We start from the raw sequence: 25,827 nt of genomic DNA, 5'->3' as shown, positions 1-25,827 counted from the left end.
TCTTGCCTACAGTCAAGCATGGTGGTGGGAGTGTCATGGTCTGGGGCTGCATGAGTGCTGCCGGCACTGGGGAGCTACAGTTCATCAGGGAACCATGAATGCCAACATGTACTGTGACATACTGAATCAGAGCATGATCCCCTCCCTTCGGAGACTGGGCTGCAGGGCAGTATTGCAACATGATAACGACTCCAAACACACCTCCAAGACAACCACTGCCTAGCTAAAGAAGCTGAGGGTAAAAGGTGATGGACTGGCATGTCTCCAGACCAAAACCCTATTGAGCATCTGTAGAAGAGGACTCCAGTGGCAACCTGTGAAGCTGTGGTGAACTCCATGCCCAAGAGGGTTAAGGCAGTGCTGGAAAATAATGGTGGCCACACAAAATATTGACCCTTTTTCCCAATGTGGACATTTTCACTTAGAGGTGTACTCACTTTTGTTGCCAGCAGTTTAGACATTAATGGCTGTGTGTTGAGTTATTTTGAGGGGACAGCAAATTTACACTGTTATAGAAGCCGTACACTCACTACTTTACATTGTAGCAAAGTGTCATTTCTTCAGTGTTGTCACATGAAAATATATAATAAAATATTTACAAAAATGTGATTGGTGTACTTACTTTTGTGAGATACTGTATATAGGATGGTAGATGGGAGGAGGGGTGTAGTAGAATGATGGTAGGTTGGGGGGGTGTAGTACAATGATATATATATAGGATGGTAGGTTGGGGGGGGAGTAGTAGAATGATGGTAGGTGATGGGGGGTGTAGTACAATGATATATATATATATAGGATGGTAGGTTGGGGGGAGTAGTAGAATGATGGTAGGTGGTGAGGGGTGTAGTACAATGATATATATATAGGATGGTAGGTTGGGGGGGAGTAGTAGAATGATGGTAGGTGGTGGGGGGTATAGTACAATGATATATATATAGGATGGTAGGTTGGGGGGGGGAGTAGTAGAATGATGGTAGGTGGTGAGGGGTGTAGTACAATGATATATATATAGGATGGTAGGTTGGGGGGGAGTAGTAGAATGATGGTAGGTGGTGGGGGGTATAGTACAATGATATATATATAGGATGGTAGGTTGGGGGGGGGGAGTAGTAGAATGATGGTAGGTGATGGGGGGTGTAGTACAATGATATATATATATATAGGATGGTAGGTTGGGGGGGATTAGTAGAATGATGGTAGGTGGTGGGGGGTGTAGTACAATGATATATATATAGGATGGTAGGTTGGGGGGGGGGGGAGTAGTAGAATGATGGTAGGTGATGGGGGGTGTAGTGCAATGATATATATAGGATGGTAGGTTGGGGGGGGAGTAGTAGAATGATGGTAGGGGGTGTAGTACAATGATATATATATAGGATGGTAGGTTGGGGGGGGGGGGGGGAGTAGTAGAATGATGGTAGGTGATGGGGGATGTAGTACAATGATATATATATATAGGATGGTAGGTTGGGGGGAGTTGTAGAATGATGGTAGGTGATGGGGGGTAGTACAATGATATATATATATAGGATGGTAGGTTGGGGGGGAGTAGTAGAATGATGGTAGGGGGTGTAGTACAATGATATATATATAGGATGGTAGGTTGGGGGGGGGGGGGAGTAGTAGAATGATGGTAGGTGATGGGGGATGTAGTACAATGATATATATATATAGGATGGTAGGTTGGGGGGGGAGTAGTAGAATGATGGTAGGTGATGGGGGGTGTAGTACAATGATATATATATATATATATATAGGATGGTAGGTTGGGGGGGGAGTAGTAGAATGATGGTAGGTGATGGGGGATGTAGTACAATGAGATATATTATAGGATGGTAGGTGGGGGGATGGTACAATTATGGTAGGTGGGGGGGGTTTAGTACAATGATATATATATATATATATATATATATATATATATATATATATATATATTTATATATATATATATATATATATGATGGTAGTTTGGGGAGTAGTACAATATAGACTGTCTGTGTTGTGTGGGAGAAGGAGGAGAAAGGTGCCCCCCCGGTGGTGAATGTATGGAGGAGGGGAGGGTGGAATACATAGGGCGCGGTGAGGAGTCGGTGACACACGGGAGGAGGGTAGGTAGGGAGGGAGGGAGCGGAGGTCGGTGGTCGGAGGTGTATAGAGGGAGAAGCAGGAAGCGGAGCGCGGCGCCCGGTGGAGGGAGGAGGGGGCGGTGGAGGAAGGGAAGGGGGCGGGTCGGAGAGGGGCGGGTCTGACTGGCTGTCTGGCTCCTTCTCCCCGCCTACGTCACCAGCAGGAGTTTTCCACTGACGAAAAAGGCAGAGCTCCGGAGGAGAGGAGTCAGAGCAGGAGGAGCTGTCCCAGCACTCACTCCTCATCCTCTCCACACACAGGACTATGAGCTCCGCTCCGACACCCCGCATCTGACACCCACCGATACCACCAACCAAGGTAAGTGCACCCATAGACACGGCTCCCCGTACAGGGGGCAATTGTCACTGCTGGAGGGAGGGAGGGAGATGCCGGGGAAGAGAAGGACACTGCTGGTGAAGTGAGCTCCGTTCTGTATGAGATGACATTCTGTGTGTGAGGTGATTGTACGGAGGGCTCGCTCTTCTCTCCGCTTCCTCAGATTGTTACTTTGTATCCAGTAGCCGGTCTATAAGTGTCTATGGAGCCGGAGATGGCGAGCAGTCAGCGCTGTGAGTGAGCGGAGCCCGCCCTCTAGCGACATTCCATGCTCATGACACCCAGACGGCGGCCCCGCTTTTTCGCTGGCTATTTAATTTCTAAGTTAGTAAATCGGAAATCATGTTTTATTTTATTCACCGATCTGTGTTCAGTATCAGTCCTTAAAAAAAAAAATGTTTTTGAACTGTGGTCTGATTGTCTGTCTTTGTTTTATGATGAGTTGTATGTTTTTATTCTATGGTGCCTATAGGAAGTTTTTGTGTTTTTGGAAGTTCGATTTGTTTAGTAAATATGTAGACTAGCCCCTGTTATCTGTGTGTGTGTGTGTGTGTGTGTGTGTGTCTACCAGGGGCTGATAAGGGGCTACTGTGTGCTGGGCTGATAATGGATGTGCTGATCTCTGTGGCTGTGCTATGACAGTCCTGGATCGGGCTGTGCTGGTCGGGTATGGAATGTATTAATCGATAATGGACTGTGCTGATCGGGTATGGAATTTATTAATCGATAATGGACTGTGCTGATCGGGTATGGAATTTATTAATCGATCATGGACTGTGCTGATCGGGTATGGAATTTACTAATCGATCATCGGGTATGGAATTTACTAATCGATCATGGACTGTTCTGATCAGGTATGGAATGTACTAATCGATCATGGACTGTGCTGATCGGCCATGTATTGTTGTGAGTGTCCTGATCGCCCTGGTCCAGGATAGTTTTTGGCGGACTGTGTAGTCAGGGGGAGGGTCGGAGCTCTCATTGACGTTCACACAACTTTTTGACATCATCAGCCTCCTCTTTGGCAATAGGAAGAGGATGAGAGAATGACATGGAGTGACTCACACCTCTGATATGCTGGAAATGAGATCATCAGTCGCTGGAATTTTTCCCTCCTAGCTCATCATTTCATAGAAGAGTGATGGCAGAACAAGTCCTCATCCTCTCTGCCTATTGTAAATCATTGTCTGAGTTCAGCTCTATGTTCCTGTTGTCTATACCCCTGCTGGAAGTCTGGTCCAAGCATCAACTACCCTTTCAGCACAATAATATTTTCTAAGATTAGTTTGGAACTTTCTTCTGCTAGTTTGAGGTCATGTCTTGGTGTTCTTGATCTTGGTTTCATATTGAAAATACTGTCCTCCTGAACCTAATTCACCCCCTTGATGTATTTTAATGTTTAAACCTTCCCTCCACCCCCCCCCCCCCTTTTTTTTTTTTCCCCTCCTTTTTGCAAAGATGGATCATAAATTCCTGAACTCCCCTCCTGATATGTATTCTCCTTCCGATCATTCACAAGTTTTATTAACCATTCTAGCTTATCAATATCTTTTTGCAAGTGAGGTCTCCAGAACTGGAGTCCGTATTCTAAATTTAAGTCTAACTAGATCTATATAGGGAGATCCAGACCTCTCTCCTGGTGACCCGCGAGAGATAGATATATAGATGATATATATGTCTCTTTATTATAGATTACCTGGTCACCCCCCCCCCCCCCCACCCCCTAATGATGTATCCCAGAATTCTATATAGGACTAATCAGGATCTCTTTCCTCCTGTTGGTGATCTTCTATTATTACACCCGGATTACTCCTATATAGAATTCTGGGGTGTAATAATAGAAGATCACCAACAGGAGGAGGGAGATCCTGATTACTCCTATATGGAATTCTGGAATGTCCCTCCTCCTGCTGGTGATCTTCTATTATTACACCCCAGAATTCTATATAGGAGTAATCCGGCTCTCCCTCCTCCTGTTGGTGATCTTCTATTATTACACCCCAGAATTCTCTATAGAGGAATCGGGACCGCCTTCCTCATGCTGGACATCCCTCCTCTTATCCCAGAATTCTATTTGCATTTCCCACTGCCTGGTCACATTATTTGCTCATTTTGCGGTGATCTGATGTTGACCCCCCCCCCCCCCCACAACCATTTTCCTATGTAGTTCTATCCAGTGCTGCACCCCCAGTTGTCTAAAGATAATCTTAGATTTGGAAACTCTTGCAAAGTGTTCCTAAACCAAAACCCTTTTTTTTTAAATTTTATTTATTTATTTTTTACACTAGGGGGAAGGGTTTGAACCATGCACAGGTTTTTTTTGCTGTCTGTGTCCTCCTTGGGAGATCCACTCTCCCTATTTGTCCTGGTGATCATTAAATCAGTAAGTGATGGAAAAATAGACAATGTTAATGTTGTTGTCACCAGGACAGGCTGTGAGGATAAATCTTTCAATGGGGACACCTGCTCCAGTGACAACTATGTTAGATGAGAGATTTTTTTTTTTCACTTCCTGTTGTGTCTCTAGGAAAGGGAATACAAATAAATGTCCTCCACGGTGCACAGGTAGTAAAGGGGGAAAAAATGCCTTACCCTTCCATATTCTTATTTAAATAAAATTAAAAATGAAAACATTCTGGTTTTAGACAGACTTACTTTGAGTTAAAGGAAACGTGTAAAGGCTACTTTGCTGAGCTCCTGAAACTGCTAGTTGCTTGGCTCATTTTGCTTTTTTATTTTGACAAGTGAAGTCAGAACTAACTGCTAATTGGCATCGTAGGTCAGGTGGTTTGAAGCCATTGACTTGGCCCAAGTGCCAGGGAATGGGCATTTCCACAACGCAAGGTCAGCAGCCTGCACATTGCTCTTGATGGTGTTAATGAAGTAGCTTGCCCCCACAGCCTGTGAAGTGAGATAATGGCCTTTTTTTAAGCTGGAGATCCCTGCAGACAGAGAACACATTCCCCCAGGGCATTAACTCATTCAAGCCTCACGTCCCAGGCTGTGGGTGTGGAATGAACAGTGTGTACTCCTTCACTAAAACAATGCAACGTGTTACATAACTATTCATAGCTTGACAGCACTGTTCTTCTGGATTGAAGTACGGTCAGGTATGTTGTTTGGGTACACGCAGAGAGTGACTGGCTCACGCTGCAATGTCATGCAATTGTAATAGAAGGGATGTACATACTATTACTACTGCTGCATGTTTTAAAGTAAACAAAATTGCAAATTGGACAGATCCATAAGCAGAGGTTGCCTTCCGAGAAAACTGCATTAATAACTAGATCCTGAGATATAGACAACTCAACATTTTATGCAAAACTCGACTTCTTGTAAAACATATGCTTTGTCCCGCCACCCCCTCCCATATCTCCCTATTGACCCTTTAATGTGATGGACAGCCTCAGGGCCCAATAAGGAGGTTCAGTAGCAACAGGGTCAAGCTTGGCTTTATAGTTTTGAGTTTGAATAGCTCAGGTCTCCGTTTTAAGAAGGACTTGATTAAAATCGGGCTACTTTTTTTTTTTTTTTTTTTTTTTTTTTTTTATAGTTATTAGATAATGATTCCCTGGTTATAATACACAATGTTGCATTTTGCCTATTTTATTTTACAGTAACATTGAATACTAATTTTAATAGTAATTGTTTTTGCATGTTAAAGTGGACCTACCAATATAGTCCAAATTTCACATGATTCACTTTAAAGTGTTTTTTTGTTTTGTTTTTTGCCACAAAACATGGCAGCCAGTCAGATGATCTCTGGCTACCAGTCATTGTTGCATCTGTTTTTGTTTTTTGGGGGTTTCATGTGTTGTGTTATTTTTGGGGGGAGTACTTGTGCACACACAGTACTGATGTATGAACGTCAGATGTTCCTGGTATTAAAAAAACCTGAGAACGGGCTGTATAGCTCATGTGCGTAGCTTATTTGTACACACGGGTAAAAAACATTTGCGCCTTTTTATTTATTTCTTCTTCTGATCTATATGCATAAGTTAACGTGCCAGTGTTTACAGGCATATTAAAATCAATAGGGTTGAATTTAGATCACTAAAAAAAAGCCTGAATTTCTGAAAACCTGGGTTTTTGGGCTTCTGTATGCAAGAGGCCTTATGCATGAATTCCTATTGGTAAGATTGTTACTACGAAGTCCATCTATTTTCTTATGTATATCTTAAAATCATTAGGAAGCTTATGGTTCTTCCACTAATTGGTCAAATGTTTTCTTGTAAATCATTAGCAGTGCATGGGATTTATCTAAAGCACACGCTTGCCATTCAGTCTTCACTGGAATCTCCCCCCACCTTAGATTGGTTCCTTCCCCCACTTCCACTACATTGTGTTGTGTGGGAAAATTCTCTTTATCTCTGATGAGTGGATGCATTGTGTTCTGCAGCAGTCTAGGACACACTGCCTTTCACAGGTGCTATACAGAACAAAGTGGCCATTGGTCAGCCCCGGCCTCTTTGGAATATTCTAAATGGAACAATGAGAGATCTTCCTATTTTGGAAATATTCATTATTTTATTTTTTATATTCCTGTTCGCAGGCTCTGTTCTTGCCTTAGCTGTGGTTTCTGCAAGCCTTTGTTTCCGTTCTGTCACTGTGATTTCTCGTATCCACCCAGACAAGCTGCTGGGATTTAAGGTCGCATGGTAGGATTTGGATTAATACTGCGGACTTGAAGTACAGTCTGTCTGGCTTGTTCCTATAAACCTGGAACACATTGAGAACAGTGTGTGAGATAGTCTCCAACACCCCCCCCCCCTTTCCTCCTTATTACTATACGTCATTTATGAATGGGGATTGCAGCATTGGGAATGTTTGTTCCTGAATAGAGCCTTTAATTCTAAGCTTTGAAAAGATGTGATCGCACACTGAGCCATCACAATTTGTAAAATCTGGTGTTAGGAAAAGGATGCCCACTTGGCAGCCTGGGGCCACATACAGCTGTGAAAGGAAACCTGTACTGGGAGCAATATGTTGGCTGCTATTGCTGACTTCTGCAGAAGATTACAAGCTGCCTGTCATGCTGATCCAGAACAAGAGTAGTGATCAGGAGTTGTAAGTTCAGTCTGACTTCACTTGCTGCATGCTTGTTCTGGGTGTGTGAATTCAGGGAGCATCAAAGCCAGGCAATGAGCATTGTAAAAAGGTTAGCAGCCTAGGTATTGTCTCTGTACCAATTTTTCTTGAAAAGGCTCCATCTGTAGGTCACCTATTGTCTGCAGCTTTCCTGGCACATACCACTACAATACCAGCTCATCATCAGTGCCATAATATTGGTGAAGACCTAGCATTGTAACTGGAGGTCACCTTATGAAAAGTAGAGTGCAATTAGGGCCAGGACATGGGGTGGGCAGGAGGGTGCTGCTTCACCAAATGCAATCCCCAGAAGAGTGGCTGGCAACAAGCAGGAAGCAGATTCATGGCTACTGTGAGGACTACTGATGCCACAATGTTCCAGTTTCCCACAGCTGGCAGGAGAGAAACAAACACGGGCATATGCAAGTACCTTCTATATGCTAGAAAGCAAGCAATTGGTCAAACATGTAGAGAACGCTTCATGGCAACCAGACAGCTGGTTTAAAGTGGGCTGAGAAGATGCACAGGGTGGTATACCTATGTATAAGGAGCATCGGGGGGGGGGGGGGGGGGTGCTGATCTGCATCCTGGTACCTGAGTGCAACAATCCTGTCATATGGTGCCAGTAACACAGTTGGAAATATGATAGGCCACCACTGGCTACCATATATTTGATTAGTTATTATGGGGTTGATTTGCTAAAATTGGAGATTGCAAAATCAGCTTCCAGGTTTGATTGGCTACAATGCACAGCTGCACCAGATTTTAGGCAGTCAAACCCTGTATATGGCTTACATTGCATTTTATGGGTAATGTCCCGTACACATGGTCCGAAAATCAGATGAAAAATACAGTTTTCGGTGCGATTGTACAATAATCAGATCGTTAGTACAGAGCTTTTGAGAGCCGATCACGACAAATGATCCGATGATATTCGACCGGACACGCACGAAAATATTCCTCGTTTGGTCAGTACAGTTGTCATCCGAAAATACACTACAAATGCATTACAACACATGACATCACTTCGATATATTTTATTTTTTTTCTGTCATACAATAATTTTCGTGACTTGGTAACCTATTCAATTTGTACATGACTATTTATTTTTATAAAGCGAAAAAAGTCTTACAATATTCAGATCGTGTGTACGGGCCATTAGGCTAATATGTGAGGTTCTTATAAGTGGAGTCTCAGGAGACCAGCAGCAAGACCGGTGAGGGCCAAGACAATAAATCTATCCCAGGAATAATATAAAGTGCTCCATCCCAAAAGGAACATTTCAGTTTTAACTCTTAAATGATGCTTATGATAATTTGGGTATATTGAGGATTATCCCCTTGGAGGCCTGATCATGTTTTTGGCTTTTTGCAAAATGTGAGCAGCTTAGTAGGAAAAACAAATACTTTTTTGGGGCACTTATTTTCTCTATTTATTTATTTTTCTTTTCTAGTATTTGCAAATTTTACCATGCAGTGTTCTGGGGAATGTGCCTTTTAAAAGTCTTAACCTGAAGCTCATACTACTAACAGGCAGATCTCGTTCTACCACATCTCTAATCCTTCCTCCTGTATTTGCATCTGTGATCCAGCGGCTGCTACACGTGTCTGTTTCACTGTCTGTAAACAGGTGTCTGGCTTTCAGAAAGGAAGGCGTGCGCTGCAAAAACTCCTACTTGCTTCCTGAGGTTTAAATGTTTTTACACACCTCTTTAAATGTTTATAGCACTACGCTTGTCTTTTATGGCCTATTTTAAATGGATTTTTTGCAGGCTAATGAGTTTCAATGGCTTGCTCATCAGTAATGGACGGCAAGACATACAACAAAATGGTACGCGTGTAGATTGGCATTATCAAAGCCAACAAAGGCCAGCACAGTGTTCTGTCAACAGCCAGATACTAAATCAACCAATAGTGATATCACTTGTGATGTTGTGAAGAGGTGACAAATGAGAATATTATTTAAGTGCTCATCGCAAGAGAACCTAAACGTTGGTCATCTTGTATAGGGGGTGCTTTAAGAATTGTGCAGTGTTTGCTGTCCTCTATACATTCTTGAGATTCCTCTATACATGGAAAATGCCGTTTGGCAATAACTCAAAAGTGGGATAATGCATTCCCCGTCTTGTATCTCCCTAGCATACGCCCAATATTCAGAAATGTGTTCTGGAGATTCTGGCACAGTAGTATAGCTTGGGGTGGCCCCTCTGAGGTCAACTTTGAAGAAATTGCTTTGTTTGGCTTGACACTTCATGTTTTTTTAGTTGTAAGTAAAGGGTATAGCTTATGTTAATATTTAGCACCAAACTTGTTTTTCAGAGGTTGAGTTGCAAAACCCAGACAAGTTGTACTAACATTGAACTGTTGCTTATGGCATCCAGAGCTTTTTCTATAGAAAACTGGACATTTTGTCCAGTGTTATTTGCCTATTTTGACCCCCTTGTGGTTAAAATTGAACAATAACTCCAAGGACCCAGCTGATATTGGAACTTTGCATGAGCAGGCTGAATGTGTACCAAGTTGATTGATTGACTTTGGTGCAACCAGCATGCCAGGTCTTATCGCTAGCAGCTATGCCAATCCCCAATTCAACACACCCCAAACCCCCCCTACCCCCACAAAGAGGGGCACAGAGTTCAATTTCCAGTGGGAAACCATTGATTCCCTAGGCCTGTTCTGGACAAATGCATTTTGCAACCCCTCGACGGCTACTCTACAATGATACCATTGACGCTATAGTATGCCCTTAAAATTGTAGTACATGTCACATATCTCTCACTTCTTGTTGTGTGCAATCAAAGGCCTCATTCGATTCCTGTCCATGTACCAGAATCGCCATGAAAAAATTTCAAGACTAAGTTGACCTGTCTTAATTTGAATTTGAAGATTCGCATGTTATCAAGGCAGCAGACTTGGTTGCCCGACTGCCACCTGTTCTGCTATGCCATGTTTCTCATACAGAAACATATATTAGACTGTCTCTGTTTGTAAAGGCAAAAGGATGCCATGAAAAAAGAGGATATAGATCGGGATCATGTTGGTTCTGTTCTAAAATAGCAAACTGTTACACTTACAACAGCTGTCATTTCACAATAGGAAGGTATCTTTATTTTTGTGGGTCTGTACCTTTAATGCCCAGCGTCTTGTGGGAGTGGTGGTGCCAGGCTGGAATTCCTGTGGTTTTGGTCCATCGACTCTTTTACTTGTTCAAAAAAGCTGTTTTTAGTAAAATAGATGAGTAAGATGGCTGAGCCAAGAACAGAATGTCTTTTGGCAGTGGCAAGTGAGGCAGATTATTTTATTTCAGGTTATTAAAAAAATAAAGTTAAATAGTCCTTTTTGTATGTAGCAGAATGTTGGACTTGACGCACTCTAAATATTTTTTTTTTTTTCCTGCGTTGCTATTTCGGGAATTATTTTTGTTAGCTGTGTTGTAATTCTTTTGCTGGTCCTGGATGGAAGGGGGGGAATAGTCGATTTTAATAGTCTATGCATTTCTTGTATATCATGTAATGCACATGTTTTGTTTGTGTGATCGTATCAGATACATATAGTATAATACTTTCCCCATCTGAACATATAATAAGCATTTATTTAATTTGACAGTTTACTTCCCTAAAATAGACCTTAGCTGACCTGCTCAGATACCACCCTTTGTAATATCAGTTGTAATCTTTATCATTAGCGCACCACACTGCAGCTGTTGGATTCTGATGATCATGACAACCGTGTTAAAAAAAAAAAATAATAAATTGCAAGCTGATCTTTGAGAGAAAAAAAAATAAAATTGAGAAATTTAGGAGTGCAGTAGAATATTAACATATATATATATATATATATATATATATATATATATATATATATATATATATATATATATATATATATATATATATATATATATATATATATACATACATTTTTATTTTTTTTATTGTGTTTAAAATATTGTTGCATATTACCATAGCAGCCTGCACACGGTGTACTTTAGAGCAGCAAACTTAATATAGAGGCATGAGGTACGTTGTACATCTTTGATACATTTACCATGATTTAGAAACATTGGTCAGAGAAACAAAAATGTCTCCTTTCCTACTCGATGGCCTATACTGTATACCATTTTTTTTATATATTAAAATTTATATAGTGTAAAAATTAAATTTGAACTTTCATCCATGCAAGAAGTCAAATCTGGAGCAGGACTGTACTCTTCTGATCGTTGGTTGAAACAATGCTGCCCCTGCAAGACATCAGGTGTTTTTTTTTTTTTTTTTTTTTTTTTTTCTTCCTGAAATAGAAGCTGAAATGGTAGTTACTTTAGGCCCTGACGTCCTCAAGCGACCCCTTCATTCAAAGCTCGGGTGACACTTGGCCACTGGCTCTCTCTGATAATTTCGCGCTGTGCTCACTTTGTAGCAGCCCCGTGAGCAAAGCGGCTTAACAGTGTGTCCTTTCTAGTGCAGTCTAGAGCCACTTCATGAAACATCTGGCAGCAATTTACCATACATAATTCAGTGGGAAACAATTGCGGCATAACATCAGAAGCCCACACATATAATAGGAGCGGTGTGGCTAATTCTGTAAGGTCAGAAGTGACCTGATTCACGCAGGGTCATTTTTGTATAGTGGGGATTTTTATAATGTATACATTAAAATGGCAGTAGATGCTGTAATATTAAAGGGGCTGGTACAGAATGCTAAGGCAGGACAGGTTGCATTCCATCACCGTGAGAAGATTTAGGCATTGTTGGTCCAGCTGTCAAGTGTCCCAACTATGTGAAGGGAGGGAAGGCCACCCTGTAGACTGGCACTTAATGAGTGCTTGCTGCCTGTCAGGGAAACAGGCCAACCAGCTGTGTGTGTATATATGTATATGTCTCCCCCCTTTTTACACCATATTTTATTAGATTTTTTGGTTCAAAGAAATATGAAAAAGTTAAGCAAAAAAATATTGGTTGTGTGTGGGTTTTTTTTTATTTTTTTATTTTTTTTTAATCTTTTTTAATTGGTGTGTGTGTTTAGTCAAATTTGCATTTGTACTTTTCATCGCTAGGTTGAGTACTGCACGCTCGGCTGCAACTCTTAGCCGCTTGTTTACAAACATTGTGTTTGGTAGACATTGGAAACCCACAAACATGCTGTGGTAAATAGATGCAGGGGAATTAGTTTGTTTTGTGTGGTTTTCCCTGTGGTAGTCGGGTCAGTTTTATGGCATCTTTTACATACTGTAATAGTGACCTATAGACAGTCAAAGGCCCTGTTAGTACATATGCGGGCTTGTGCGGTGCAGTAAAACAAGCCGATCTATAAATTGCTGTGTATGAACTCTTGAACTTTGGCCTGTGTCAACAGGAGAGATTTTTCTGCAGAGCGGGTGGTGGGTGTGTCTTGCACAATTTTCTTAACCACAGAGTTGCTTGGTGTTTTACTGAAGCTTTGGCCAATGGCTGCATGAAAATGGCAACCACTGGAAATATACCCGAGGGATAAAAAAAAAATAATAATAAAGCCTGCTGGAGGTTTCATTCTTTTATGCAAGTTGATTGAATTTTTTTTATTTTTTTGGGATATGCTGAATGTAGTCCATATTAGTGACATCGTTATCAGCTGCATAACCTACAAACAAATGTAAAAATCCCACAGACCAGTTCAGTGCATTACAAGTTCCAGCTTTCAGGAATTCCAGCAAGATTTAAATGGAAATCGATAGCCATGCAACAGATCTTGCAGCTTCCAATAGAAATCCGGTAATGGTCTACAAATAGGTTGCATGTTGGTTCGGACAGACAATATTGCCACTTGCAAAAATAAAAATCCTCCTGTACCCATAATATTTGGCCACATTCACTAAGCAAGTGATAGGACTTGCTGAAAAGCACAGTAAACCCCAGCAACCAATGAAAGTTTAGGTTTTGAAGATGTACAAACTGTCTGCCCACTATGGATGAGTGTGCTCTTGCTTTCTTATTAAATGAGCCTCCTTCAGGAATTTTTAGCTCAATAAGAATACTTCTTTCCCTGGTCTGATTGAAATCTGAAGTCTGGTTCCTTTAGGTTTAGGTTACCACTCTTCGCACATTATCATCTCTAGCATTTTTAAATATGAAGACCTACATTAAGGATAACTTAAACGCAACAAACTATCAGGATTGTAGTGTTTGTCCAAAGCGGCCAATGAGAAGTTTATTTTATGACCTGCCCAGGAAACTGGCAATTGTCCTTGATGTCCCATGATGGCATTTTTACCAAACCAGTTTGCACTTTTATTTTTTTAACTAGTGGCTCCAGAATGTGTTATAATGTGCATTGTCATTAAGAAATATCTGAAACCTCAGAGCTGAGCCAGTGTCTTCTTGCTGTACATTAAACGAGACATCAGGGCCATTGCAAGTCTCGCATAACACACTTGTAAATAATTAACCAGCTTACTGTTTCCCCACTCTGCAAATATAGCACTAATTCAGATTTAATCACCTGCCCAGTGCTTTTGGTTTGGTTAAAGTTTCCGTTTGCTGATGCTCATGTTATTTGCAACCCCCAGTATTAGAATTAAATATTGTGTTTGATGTCTTTAGCCATCTGACCTGCGATAGAAAAATGTGACAAAATATCGTTTAAGTGTCTTTGAATTGTATAGTGATTACATAAGGGGATGGAAGGACATTTGCCCCCCCCCCCCCCCCCCCCCCGATTTTGATCAGTGCTAAAAGATAAGGATGGCGTTTTTGGGAGACGGTCAAGTGATCATTCACTAGTATGCTTTTGTTTCTATGCTTGGAGAACAATTCTAAGCTACTGATGGTATTAATTATAGAAAAAAAAAAAGTCAGCAACTTCTCCTCCACGTCTGCAATTTGGGGGGGAAAAAAATCCTGTTCTAAGGATCTGAATTTATTTCAGGAGGTGGGTTACCGGTTGGGCTGTTAGGAAATACAGTATATGCACTAATTTTTTTTCTGTGATTTGGGGAACACATAGGGGCGATTTACTAAAACTGGTGCAGCTGTGCATAGTAACTAACTTCTAACTTCAGCTTGTTCAATCAAGCTTTGACCATAAACCCCTGTTCACACCAGTGCGGCTTGTCATGCGATTTGACAATTCCAAGTCATATTACACGTCGCACACCATTGCCAGCAATGGAGCGGTTTATAGCGCAGAGATTGGTAAAAAGTAGTGCAGAAACCTTTTCATAATCTCATTGTGACTTGCATAGACCTCTGTTAAAAGAAGTCTCAATCCACAATGAAATTGGCTGTGCAAATTGCACTGATGTGCAGCTCTGCTTTTGATATGCCTGGCTATTGCCGGCAATGGCACTGTCCGAATCGGTGTGACTCCGACTTTGTGGCGCCACACCGATTTCCAAGAGTAGTTCCTGTACTACTTTTGGGGACATCGGTGGCAATTTTAATAGACATTTGTGCATGAACTCACACAGATGTCTGTCAAATCTCCCCCAAAGTCGAACTGCATTGCCGGTTTGAAATTGTGCGACTTCAGCTGTAATCGCACAATTTCAAAGCAACCCTCAATGTGAATCTGGGCTAAAACTTAGAAGCTGGATACAATGCACAGCTACAACAGATTCTGTGTGCACTAGTTTTAGTAAATCTCCCGCATCCTATTGGATGAATAATTGCATATGGCCAAAATTGATGCATGAGCCAAGATATTCTGAAATAGTCATGTGACCATCTATAGACCAAAAACGGCCAGCGAAGACCATCTTGACGTCACAAAATGATCTTGCAGTTCTTTGGTCCAGCAGAAATAAGTTGGCATACCTCTTCATGGAGAGCACAGTAGACATGCAATAGGCAGCAGATTTATATAAGGTGAAAGGATGATTGGCCCATCGCCTGGACATTGCCAATGGAACAGTTGACATGCCTAGCTATCTGTAGGACATCTTTTTGACCTTCCACTTATAATTGGATGCCAAGAAGACTATTATGTAGATGGCAGTTGCTGTGTTAGGGTTAATGTTTTCAGTCCACATAATAGAAACTGCATGAAGGGAACTGCAATACCAAACCTTATTCTCACAATCCTACTACATATTTTTCCTGAGAAAAGGAGACCATTTGCAGTCCGCTGTCTTCCATGTAATTCGTAGACTCAGCCCTCTTCGTCATCGTACATTCCACATTGACGTCAGCACGGCTTACTAGCAGAGCAGCGAAAGTTTCTGGGCTCTTGCTCGTCACAATACCCCGACTGTTGTCACGTTGATTGATAAACACTCAGGCAGATCACTGAGTCACCCTGAGTCATCTTTCCAGATAATGCTTGTGCCATGATGTCTGTGCTAGCTCCCTCCTACATGCAAGCTAATATTAAACTGCTGTCTTGTAAGCGTATAATAAAATCGTGATGAAGCAAGGCGATTCATTTCACTCCCTCATTGAGATGGGTTGGCGCTTTCTCTATTGAAGCATTAAACTCGTTACATCTCCTTATCTGTAACTGGATTGCTGCTCTACTCTTGTCTTATCGTGATGATATGGGCACTGCATTTAGGTAATTGTTTTTTGTTTTTTAGTTCTAGTAAGAATCGGTTTTGTTTCTATTGGCACTGAAGAGGTTCATTTTGTCCTTGTGAGGGCAGATATCCATGTAGACAAGAGAGGCAGCACTAGGACATTGTTGGATCAGAGGCATAACCTATCCCTGCTTGAGACCCACTTTCATTGGTACATTTTCAGGCTGCAAACAAAGGGCTGGGGGGCAATTTTGTGCTATTAATGTGTCTGTTTCAGCATTGGTCCTCTGCCCGTGTGTTTCCCTGGGGACATACAGCATGCAAATCATGCAAAAAGTATTCTTCTTCCTGCCCTTTTTTTTTTTTTTTTTTCTTCCTCCTGTCACTGAATGAGCTGAATGGGAAGTGACAGGAAGCAGTTGCAGCATTATTACAGTATTGCTTTATCCTATTTCCTGTCTGTTACGGGAATTTTTGTGTGTGTGTGTTATTATAAAAATGTATTATTATTATTATGAAAAATAAACTTTTTTTTTTATATTATGTTTTACAAAGGTCTGTGAAAGCATCAGCCATGAGTGGATTACTAAAGCGCAAGTATGAGGCCCTGGAAGATGATTCCACATACTCCTCTTCCTCATCATCTCCATCCTCATCTGCCACCTCTTCAGGAGGGGAATCCGATGATGAATACAGCTACAGTCCAAGACCGATCATTATGGATTATACCCGTAAGTAAATGGGGTTTAATTGCTGAATGTTTGTGTTTAAATAATATGGTACAGAAAAAAAAAAAAATTGGGGGAAATGCATTGCGGCGTTTTTAAAGAGCCAAACCATGCTAAAAGTTAATATTTGATAATATCACTGCTTTTGCTGCACTGATTCCCAAGCAGCATGGTCACACATGCCCAATTCTCTCCTGCTGGTCTACAGAGCACACTACCTCTGCTCCATTCTAAGCTCCCTTAGCTGCCCCTTTAACGCTCGTGTGACTTGTAATGCGACTTTGCAGTCCCAAGTCGCAGGACAAGTCATATCTGTGCGACTTCAGAGTAGTCCCTGCACTACCAGGGACACCTTGCTGGTCCCTCATCCCAGCAGCTACATCTGGAAGAATTTTACAAGCTGATTGTATCACCAGGAGTTATAAAGTAGCTTCTCACTACAGGAACAAGGTAAAAATAAATAAATGAATGCAGGGACATGCTCTAGAGGGAGAGCGAGTGCTTGGAGATCACTTTGACAATTAGTAGGGATTTTTGTTTCCTTTAAGCTGGACTCGGATAAATCAAAATTTGTCCGATTCAGCAGGGGCTAAATTTCAATCCATCTGTGGCTATTCCTGTTCATGAAAAGTCAATCTAATGAACAGGAAGGTTGGAATATTTTTGTTTGATCACCTCTACAGATATTCAGCTGCAGCATTGATCAGTGTATTTTTTTAACAGCAGAGAAGCCTCTTCTATTAGATACAACAGCGCAACCTCAAATGTATAGATAGGGTAATAATATGTTTGGTTTCTCTTTGATCAACTGATCCATCTGTGGGCAACCTTAAGCTTAAAGCGGGAGTCTGCCGTTTTTTGTTCTTTTTAAAAGCCAGCAGCTACAAATACTGCAGCTGCTGACTTTTAAAATAATGACACTTACCCGCCCAGCGTGCCCGCGATGTCGGCACCCGAAGCCGATCTCTCGATCGTCTCTCGGGTGCTGCCGCCGCCATCTTGGGTATGGGAATCAGGAAGTGGAGCCTTGTGGCTTCATTTCCCGGTTCCCTACTGCGTATGTGCGAGTCATGTCATCATCATGTCTATCTTTAAGGCATATCAAGTCTGCTTTAAGCATTCTAATGTAAAGTGCCTTGTTGAACTTTATGATGTTTAAATGCCCAGCATAGGACAGCCATTTGCATGTATCTGATGAGCCAGTAGTGTATTTGTACTCCCATTCGAACAAACTGCTGCCAAATCAGGCTGGGTTTTCTGTAGCCAGCTAACGTCTTGCGTCCCAGCTGCTGTGCAGTATGATTGTAAACTGGTCTTTAAATAATCTGCATAGTTTCCGTAACTGCCGCAGTAAAGATGTCAGCTCTTCAGCACCTGAGTAAACACACAGAGAGCTTTCCCCCCTTTGGATTCTACAGTATAATATATAATCCCGGCACACACTAGTCATGCTCATTACTGTAGAGTGCTCTCTAAAAGGTTTTTCCTAATCCCCTGATATTAGCCACTTTCCACTGGTCAGCCTGGAAAAGTTGAATGGATAGAGCTTGTATTACATTTTATATTGGTCATAGCTATGCAGGCTTACTAACAAGGCAAGTAACAAATTGTGTGCAAGAGTGCAGTAACTCCTAGGAACCAGATTTAGTGAAATCTGAAAGTTTCTGAATGTGTATTCTGCATTTTTCAAACCATTTGTCAGCCTTTTAGCTGCTCTTGCATTTATTGTCTTTCCACCTATGATCTCACTGTTGCATACTCTGTTTCTCCTTATGTGTATTTTGCATTACTTTTTTCCTCCAACTAAAAATTAAAGATTAATTGTAATGAAACCTGATGGCTTGAATATTCCTCTGCCTGTGTAGTGGAGAGTTGTATGGCCAAATACAGCAGAACCGGAGAGCCTAGCTCTCCAAATGACCCTGGAATATATTGCAAGAATTCTTTTAATTGGCAGATTGTTGTAAAGGGAGTGTATTTATTCCACTGTGCACTTGCTTACAGTGTTTGGTTTACAGTTAGAGGAGCTGTGGTCTGCTCCACATCATTTTGTAATAAAAACATCTTTGCCATTCTGAAGCTTCCCACCAACCACTTTGCATATTAAAAAAAATATATATAAATTATATACTGCGATTCTGTACTTGGCAAATATGCTGCAGAAATCTCCCTCCACTGAGTCTGGCTGCATCCATTTTAACTGTGGGCAGCTAAAGGTGCTGCCTCTTCCCTTCCTGGATTTACACACACACACACACACACACACACACACACACACACACACACACACACCTGCAGCTCTCATTGGCCCTCTTATGACTTATCCCCCTCCCTTCTTGGCAAACTCTCACAAGAGAGCTGTGTGTGTCATAAGCCTATGCTAATGACAAGAAACAGAAAGTGGGTTGTATAAGGTATTTACTGACAAAATAAAAGTTTTACTATCCAAAGTTAAAACAACAAGGGCGGAGGATTTAATGGATTGAAAAGTGAAAAAAATTACTGAAGTTCCACTTTAAGGTACCTTTAAAACTGGCCTGAGTGTATCAGAATGCTTAAGCTAGTCTTTCCAGCATGCCTTGCCAGCCAGCAGTCAGCATCTGGAAAATGACCAAATATAGGACCTGTCAAACAGGATAAAAGGCTATGCCACCTAAAGCCATCAGTGTTCGTCTGATATGAACCAAATACCGCTCATCTGATGACTGGCAAGCTCTCTGCTCTCATTATGAAAACAAGATTTGAAATGATCAGTTCATAGCGACACCATTTAACTGGGAGCTGCAAACACTAGCACTGGCTGTCTGCCAAGCTCCTTTGTAGTGAACAAGGGAGTGGGTAACAAGTGTTCTGACAACCATCTTTTCAAGCTGAATAGTTTAGATAGGTGAGACACAACTTCAATGATTTATTGTGGGCAAAGCAATAGCCCAAAAAAAAAAAATGTTGTAAGCGATCTAGTTATCGGTGGAAGGATCTGAATTTAAAAATAGTGTGAACTTCCTTTTTCAAAGTTCTGTTTGCATGACATGTATGCGAGTCATGCTATTTGCCATTTAGCAGTTCAACTTTTGACTATAATACTGGTGTGTGTGTGTGTGTGGTGTTTTTTTTATATTTTATTTATTTATTTATTTTCTCCTATGTAACTGTCACATGCTTATTTATAACTATGCTTCTTCATTTATATAATGGATATTTATCCTTCTAATCTAATATATATTTCTGTTCTGTCTACAGCCGTGTCCATTTTAAAGAAAGCAAAACTTGCAAAGAAGAACAAAGTACATTTTGACCGGGTGGTAGTGTTCTACTTTCAGAGGTGCCAAGGATTTACGAGCGTGCCGAGTCGGGGTGGTTGCACCCTGGGCATGCGGCGGAAACACAGCTTTAGCCGGCAATTTACTATGGAAGAGTTTTCCAGGGAACAGTTGACCCGCCGCAGGGAGAAATTAAAGGAGCGGTTAAAGGAGGAGAAGCTTTTGGCATTAAAAAATATGGTAAGTTTTTGATGAACCAATATTTCACTGCCTATATAGTCCAGATAGGAGTTCTTGGATGTTTTTCCTGGCACTCGTGTTGATTTACTAAAATTGTAGAGTGCAAAATCTGTTGCAGCTCTGCAAAGAAACCAGCTTCCAGGTTTTGTCAAAGCTTAATTGAACAAGCTGAAGTTAGAAGTTGATTGGCTACAATGCTTAGCTGCGTCATATTTTGCCTTCTGTTTTTAGTAAACCATCCCCTTAGTGTATGATAGGTCAATCCACAGAGGTATCTTACAGGATGCTTGCATTGTTTAGCATAGTCATGCTAAATTGACAAACTATACACAACTTTTCTAGAAAAGAAGCTACTTTTTCCATTTTGGGAGGTAAAATAATTTTAGTAGTGTTTTATACTTGGCAAAGCATTTAATACTCTAGCGAGGAAATCAGCCTCTGCTAATTTCAGTAACTAGTGAAAAAATAGCCTGTTGTCTTCCCAGTCTACTGACTGGTTGCCTCAAGTGGATACACACAGTAGTTCTTTTGTGTCATGATTTTTTATTTTACTGGTCATCCTATTTTTTTTTTTTCTCCTTTTGCTGTAATATTGTTCTCATGTTTTGGGCGGCACGGTGGTGTAGTGGTTAGCACTCTCGCCTAGCAGTAAAAAGGGTCGCTGGCTCAAATCCTAACTACAACACTACCTGCCTGGAGTTTGCATGTTCTCCCTGTATATGTGTGGGTTTCCTCTGGGCACTCCTGTTTCCTCCCACACTCCAAAGACATGCTGGTAGATTAATTGGCTTCTGTCCAAAATTGACTCTAGTATATGTATGTGAGTTGGGGACCTTGAATTGTGGGCTTGAGGGTATGGACCGATGTGAGTGTGCGTTGTATGAGTGGAGCGATGCGTAAATTGACGGCGCTATATGGGTACCTTTTTTTTTTTTTTTTTTTTTTTTTTTTTTTTTTTTTTTTATAAAAAAAAAAAAAAGGAATATATATAATAATATAATGGAGGAGCATCTTAATGAGACACAATGTACAGGGATAGGGACAATTGTAGACATGCACCCACACTTACTCAGGTTGGACTGGTCTTTATTCAACCTTACTAAATATTTAACTATGTTTCAACTGTTGACCTTACATTTTACTTTCTCTTTTACAGTTTACAATGAACGGTACAATAGAGTCAGAAAAGGCCAATAACCTCAGCATAGATGACATCTGTGATGAAGATATCGATATGACCAATGCAGAGATTGAAGATGGTTTCAGCCCTCGCATGTACCCTGCCAAGAAACGAAGGGCACTACTCAAAAGCGAAGGAGTAAAAAAGATTGACAAAACGGAAAAGTACGAGCTTAACGAAATCCGGAAGTCACGAGAACAATGCGGGTGTGATTGCCAGGATTTCTGTGATCCAGAAACTTGCAGCTGTTATTTGGCAGGAATTAAATGTCAGGTTAGTATGGGCTTTCAAAAATGGTTCTCGCATCTAATTTATAGTTTTAAAGAATTATTATTTTATTTTTATTTTTTTTAATCTTGGCTGTGTATACATTGCCTAAAGAAGTATTTTGGTTCGTATACTGTACATTCTTGTGCTTCTATACTTAAAATGTTTGCTTTAGGCCCCTTTCACACGAGGCGGACTCCGCTTCCACAGAGTACGCCTCTTGTCAGCCGGCTCAGCGGGAGATCTCTCCGTTGATCTTCGCTGAGCCAGCGTGATGAAAAGTCCCTCTCTGCTCACTGAGCGGGAGGGGCTTGTCCAGAGCCGCTGGTCTCTATGGAGAGATCGGATGAAACCGGACAGCATGTCTGTTTTGTTTTCATCAGATCTCATCCGATCCGCCAGCAACGGATTCGGACGTAGGGCCATCCGTCTGCTTTTGACGGATCGTACCGTGTCGGATGTCAGCGGACATGTCTCCGTTGACATCCATCGCACCATAGACCAGCATTAAGCACCCGTTCAGGTCCGCCGTCAAAGCTGACAGGCGAAACCGGAACGGCCCGTCAGTGTGAAAGGGGCCTTAAGAGCACAAGCCTCTAGTACTTCTAAAATGCACTTATCCTGGAGAAGACAATAGTGATTGACTGACTAAAATAAAATCACCCTAGCTGATTGCCTCTTGAGCCAACAGTTGGAATGGGGTTATCTGCTGTATCTTATTACTCAATACACCAAAATTGGTTTGAGACAGCAATCATCTTGTATATTGGGTTTTATCTAGTTTTGTTGGCCCTCATAGGTGTGTTTTTAAGTTCAGCTGCCATATGTTTGCAGTGAAACCATTTGAATCATTCAGTAATCTTAAATTGTGCTGTTTTGTTTTCATTTCAGAGGGATCATTCCACTTTCCCTTGTGGATGTACAAAGGATGGTTGTGGAAACCCAAACGGAAGAGTGGAGTTCAATTCGTCTCGTGTGCAGACCCATTTTATCCATACGGTTATGAAGCTTGAGCTTGAGGAGAAGAATCAAAATAATGAAAGCCATGATGAGCCTGATGTAACCTGCAGTGAGCATTTAGATTCATTTGAATGCTCATCACTTGAGGAAAGTGATGAAGAAGATGACAACAGGACTGTTCCCACCACCACCACATCCACCAGTTCCTCCATCTCTAATTCCGCGGCCTCATCCCCTTATCATTTCAATGTGGACTTGAAACCATCAAATGAGAACAGCTGTAGTAGTGTCACCACAGACAGTTCAAGTTCCTCTTCTCAGAGTGAAGTCTCTGAAGGTCCTTATGAACTTGCCTCTTCATCTGATAAATCCCAGTCAGACTTTGAGGAAGACTATCTTGCTAGGATTCTTCATTTCAATGATTCAGAGTATGAAGATAACAGCAGTGACTGCCAAGACAACTTGAGTTTCTTTCATAGCACAGATTTTTTCTGTGACAAAGTTTACGAGTCCCTTTATAGTTCAGAAAAATCCACCAGTGGGGTGTACTCAAACTCTTTATCGAACATTACAAAATGTGTAGACGAAAACGCAAACCAGGGCGCAGATTGCTTTTCAGACAATGGAGTGTCTGTGGCCGTCTCTACTGATTCTACTGTGACACAAGGAGAGCCACTCTTAAAAAACTATATGGATATCAGCCTTTCATCAGAAACTTTTGACTTGCCTGACGAATCAGATTACAATTTTGGACCTCTTTACAATTCGTTAAGCGAATATGATAATTTGTGTTCTCAGCCGTGTCTATTAACTTTCCTTCCTGGATTTCCACCAGCGACAGACCCAACTGCAAGCTTCCTAGAATCCTTGATTAGCTCCTCTGAATCCTCTGGTGACAATCAATATTTAGAAGATGCCTTAAAATCGCCATCTCCTTTTGAATCGCTTATAGTGTAAACGGATTACTGTATCCCATCTGTGGCATATTGCAGAGAAATTACTATGATGAAAAATTTGGAATGTTTCTACATATATTTTTGGTCTTTATATGGGGAAATTCACATTTTTGAAATACTGCCACAGCAACCTGTTTACTACACATCGATTTTTGAACTATTTTTTTTTTCTTAGAAGTTGCTTGTATATAAAACTGAAGAATTGTGAATTGTTTGTAGACCTGTGAACAACTATTTTATGGATGGGAGTGCAAAAACTCCCAAATGTTCAATGATTTTAAGATAAACTTTATTCATGTATTTATTGTAAAATTGAGAAATATTTGCAGAAGTAGTGTGCACTACTTGGGTTTACAGAAAACAAGGAAAAATGGGGGGGTGGGGGGAGACAAGACTTTATATAGAGCTGTTTTATTTATTGCAAATTCCAGGAATGAGTCTGAAGCTTGAACTAGCAAGAGTTTTATTTAAATTGGAAATACCTCAGATGTATTATGAGTACAATCATATTTTTCCATAATATATCTGCATTATTTATAGACTTAATATTTTCAGATTTCTGTACTATAAGGCAAGTGTTCTGTCCCCACCCCCTCAGTTCTACATTGTAAAAGTGCAATATTGCAGCAGCCATTTATTAAGGCATGTCCACTAAGAGCAGATTGGTAAAGAGAGGTGACTGATGTGCAAATGACACCTCAACTCTCATGTTTCTGGTCCAGGCCACTTCTGTGATGCACAAGTCCGTGCCTTCCTTTAGCCGTATTTTTGGAGTGGTTTCATTGAGGTTTATGAGAATCTATCAAACACCGTGAAGGAGGAAGGCTTGTTACTAGTGTACATATAAGTTGTCCATACAGGGGCTTTTTATGTGTAGCTGAATGTTTGTTTTTATATACCTTGCACTCACCTTCCAGTACTCCCTTGATCAATTCCACTATGTGGAGGAGTTGCCATTGAAAATTGCCACTGATAACATCAAGCACAAGGATTTAGTGGGAGGTTCCAACATTTGTCACGTTTTTTCAAAAATATCTTGGTAGATTTTCAAATTTGTCCCCTACCAGTATTGAGTTCCACTTACAAGCCATATATTTTTTTGTTTTTTTATATTTGATTTCAGATTATTTAATCTTACCATAAATTATTCATATTTATTTGAAGATTCTAGGGATAAGGCCATACAATTCTATGCAGTTGGTTGGATGTTCATGCCAAGAAATCCACCAGCTTGGCAAAGTCCCTGCAATAGTAATATAAATACAGAGCCAGAATAGGGGGGAAAAAAATGTCAGTTGCCATGATCTTTAGGTGGATTCATTTTATATTCCACAGTAATATATATATGACCCAGGCTATTTATATATATTATGTGTTCTGTAAAACAAAATTATTTATTTCAGTCATTTAAATACATTGTCAAATGGATTTTTGTGTTTCTACAATCCACTTGTATTTAAATGAAATATTACAATATTTAAGCTTTAAAATTTAAATGCAGATATTTAAGTGAGAGTGTTAATTAAAATGAACATTTATGGGATGATTAAGTAATAAAAGTATGTTTTATATATATTTAAATTATAAAACATGTTTCAATAGGGCCAGAGACCAAGAACCCTGTAACTTTACTTTTTGTATTTTAGTTTTTTTTACTGTACTCTAAAGGTTATCTAGTGCTGTGAAAACTATCACCGGGACTTTACAAACAACCATCCTAATACTATGACCGTCCAGCTCGCTGAAGTTACCAGTTTGTTATATATAATTATACACAGGCTACTGTGAACAATGTCTTGTTTAGCAGGACTGTATGGAAAGATAACCAAATTGAAGTGCAACTATATTTATGTTTTGATCCTGACTTTTTGTTTTGTTTTTTCCTGAATTTTATCAGAGCTCAGGAATCCCATGTTGGCATTAAGGCATTGTTCCATTCATGCGCAAGGTGATCCCTTATCTTGGTTGCATTTTCTAAAAAAAAAAAAAAAATAAGTTTGCACATGTTGAGTAATGAGCCATTGTTAGGTGGGTAATGCAGCATTGAGGCAGTGATGTTTGCTTTATTTCCTACGGCCTAAACAGTGTGCCAAAGGTGTACAATGCAAATGTGGAGGTTTTCCTAGTAACCTGGAGTAAGTGTGCTCTGAGGCAAGAAGCCAACACAATTTTGACTGCCATCGTATATTCAACGAAGGTTA

General features: G+C 40.7%; 1 protein-coding gene across 1 annotated transcript; it reads left to right on the top strand.

Moving 5' to 3' along the window:
• Window positions 1-2,281: 2,281 nt before the first annotated feature.
• On the top strand, window positions 2,282-25,476 carry CSRNP1 (cysteine and serine rich nuclear protein 1). The gene is made up of 5 exons (XM_077491216.1): window positions 2,282-2,445; window positions 16,591-16,766; window positions 20,004-20,263; window positions 21,420-21,716; window positions 22,602-25,476. Exons 2-5 carry the CDS (start codon window positions 16,610-16,612, stop codon window positions 23,625-23,627), a joined length of 1,740 nt encoding a protein of 579 aa, XP_077347342.1. The 5' UTR covers window positions 2,282-2,445; window positions 16,591-16,609; the 3' UTR covers window positions 23,628-25,476.
• The last annotated feature ends 351 nt before the right edge of the window (window positions 25,477-25,827 follow it).

The sequence above is a fragment of the Lithobates pipiens genome, unplaced genomic scaffold (genome assembly GCF_037356315.1).
Source record: "Lithobates pipiens isolate NorthernLeopardFrog02 unplaced genomic scaffold, aLitPip1_a1.2 Scaffold_19, whole genome shotgun sequence".
NCBI lineage: Eukaryota > Metazoa > Chordata > Amphibia > Anura > Ranidae > Lithobates > Lithobates pipiens.
The sequence above is the reverse complement of the archived record's forward strand: the minus strand, read 5'-3'. Positions and strand labels throughout refer to the sequence as shown.

Coding starts and splice junctions, on each gene's coding strand:
- CSRNP1 (XM_077491216.1), top strand. CDS start 16,610: ATGAGTGGATTACTAAAGCGCAAGTATGAGGCCCTGGAAGATGATTCC. Junction 16,767..20,003: donor GATCATTATGGATTATACCC/GTAAGTAAATGG, acceptor TTCTGTCTACAG/CCGTGTCCATTTTAAAGAAA. Junction 20,264..21,419: donor TTTTGGCATTAAAAAATATG/GTAAGTTTTTGA, acceptor TCTCTTTTACAG/TTTACAATGAACGGTACAAT.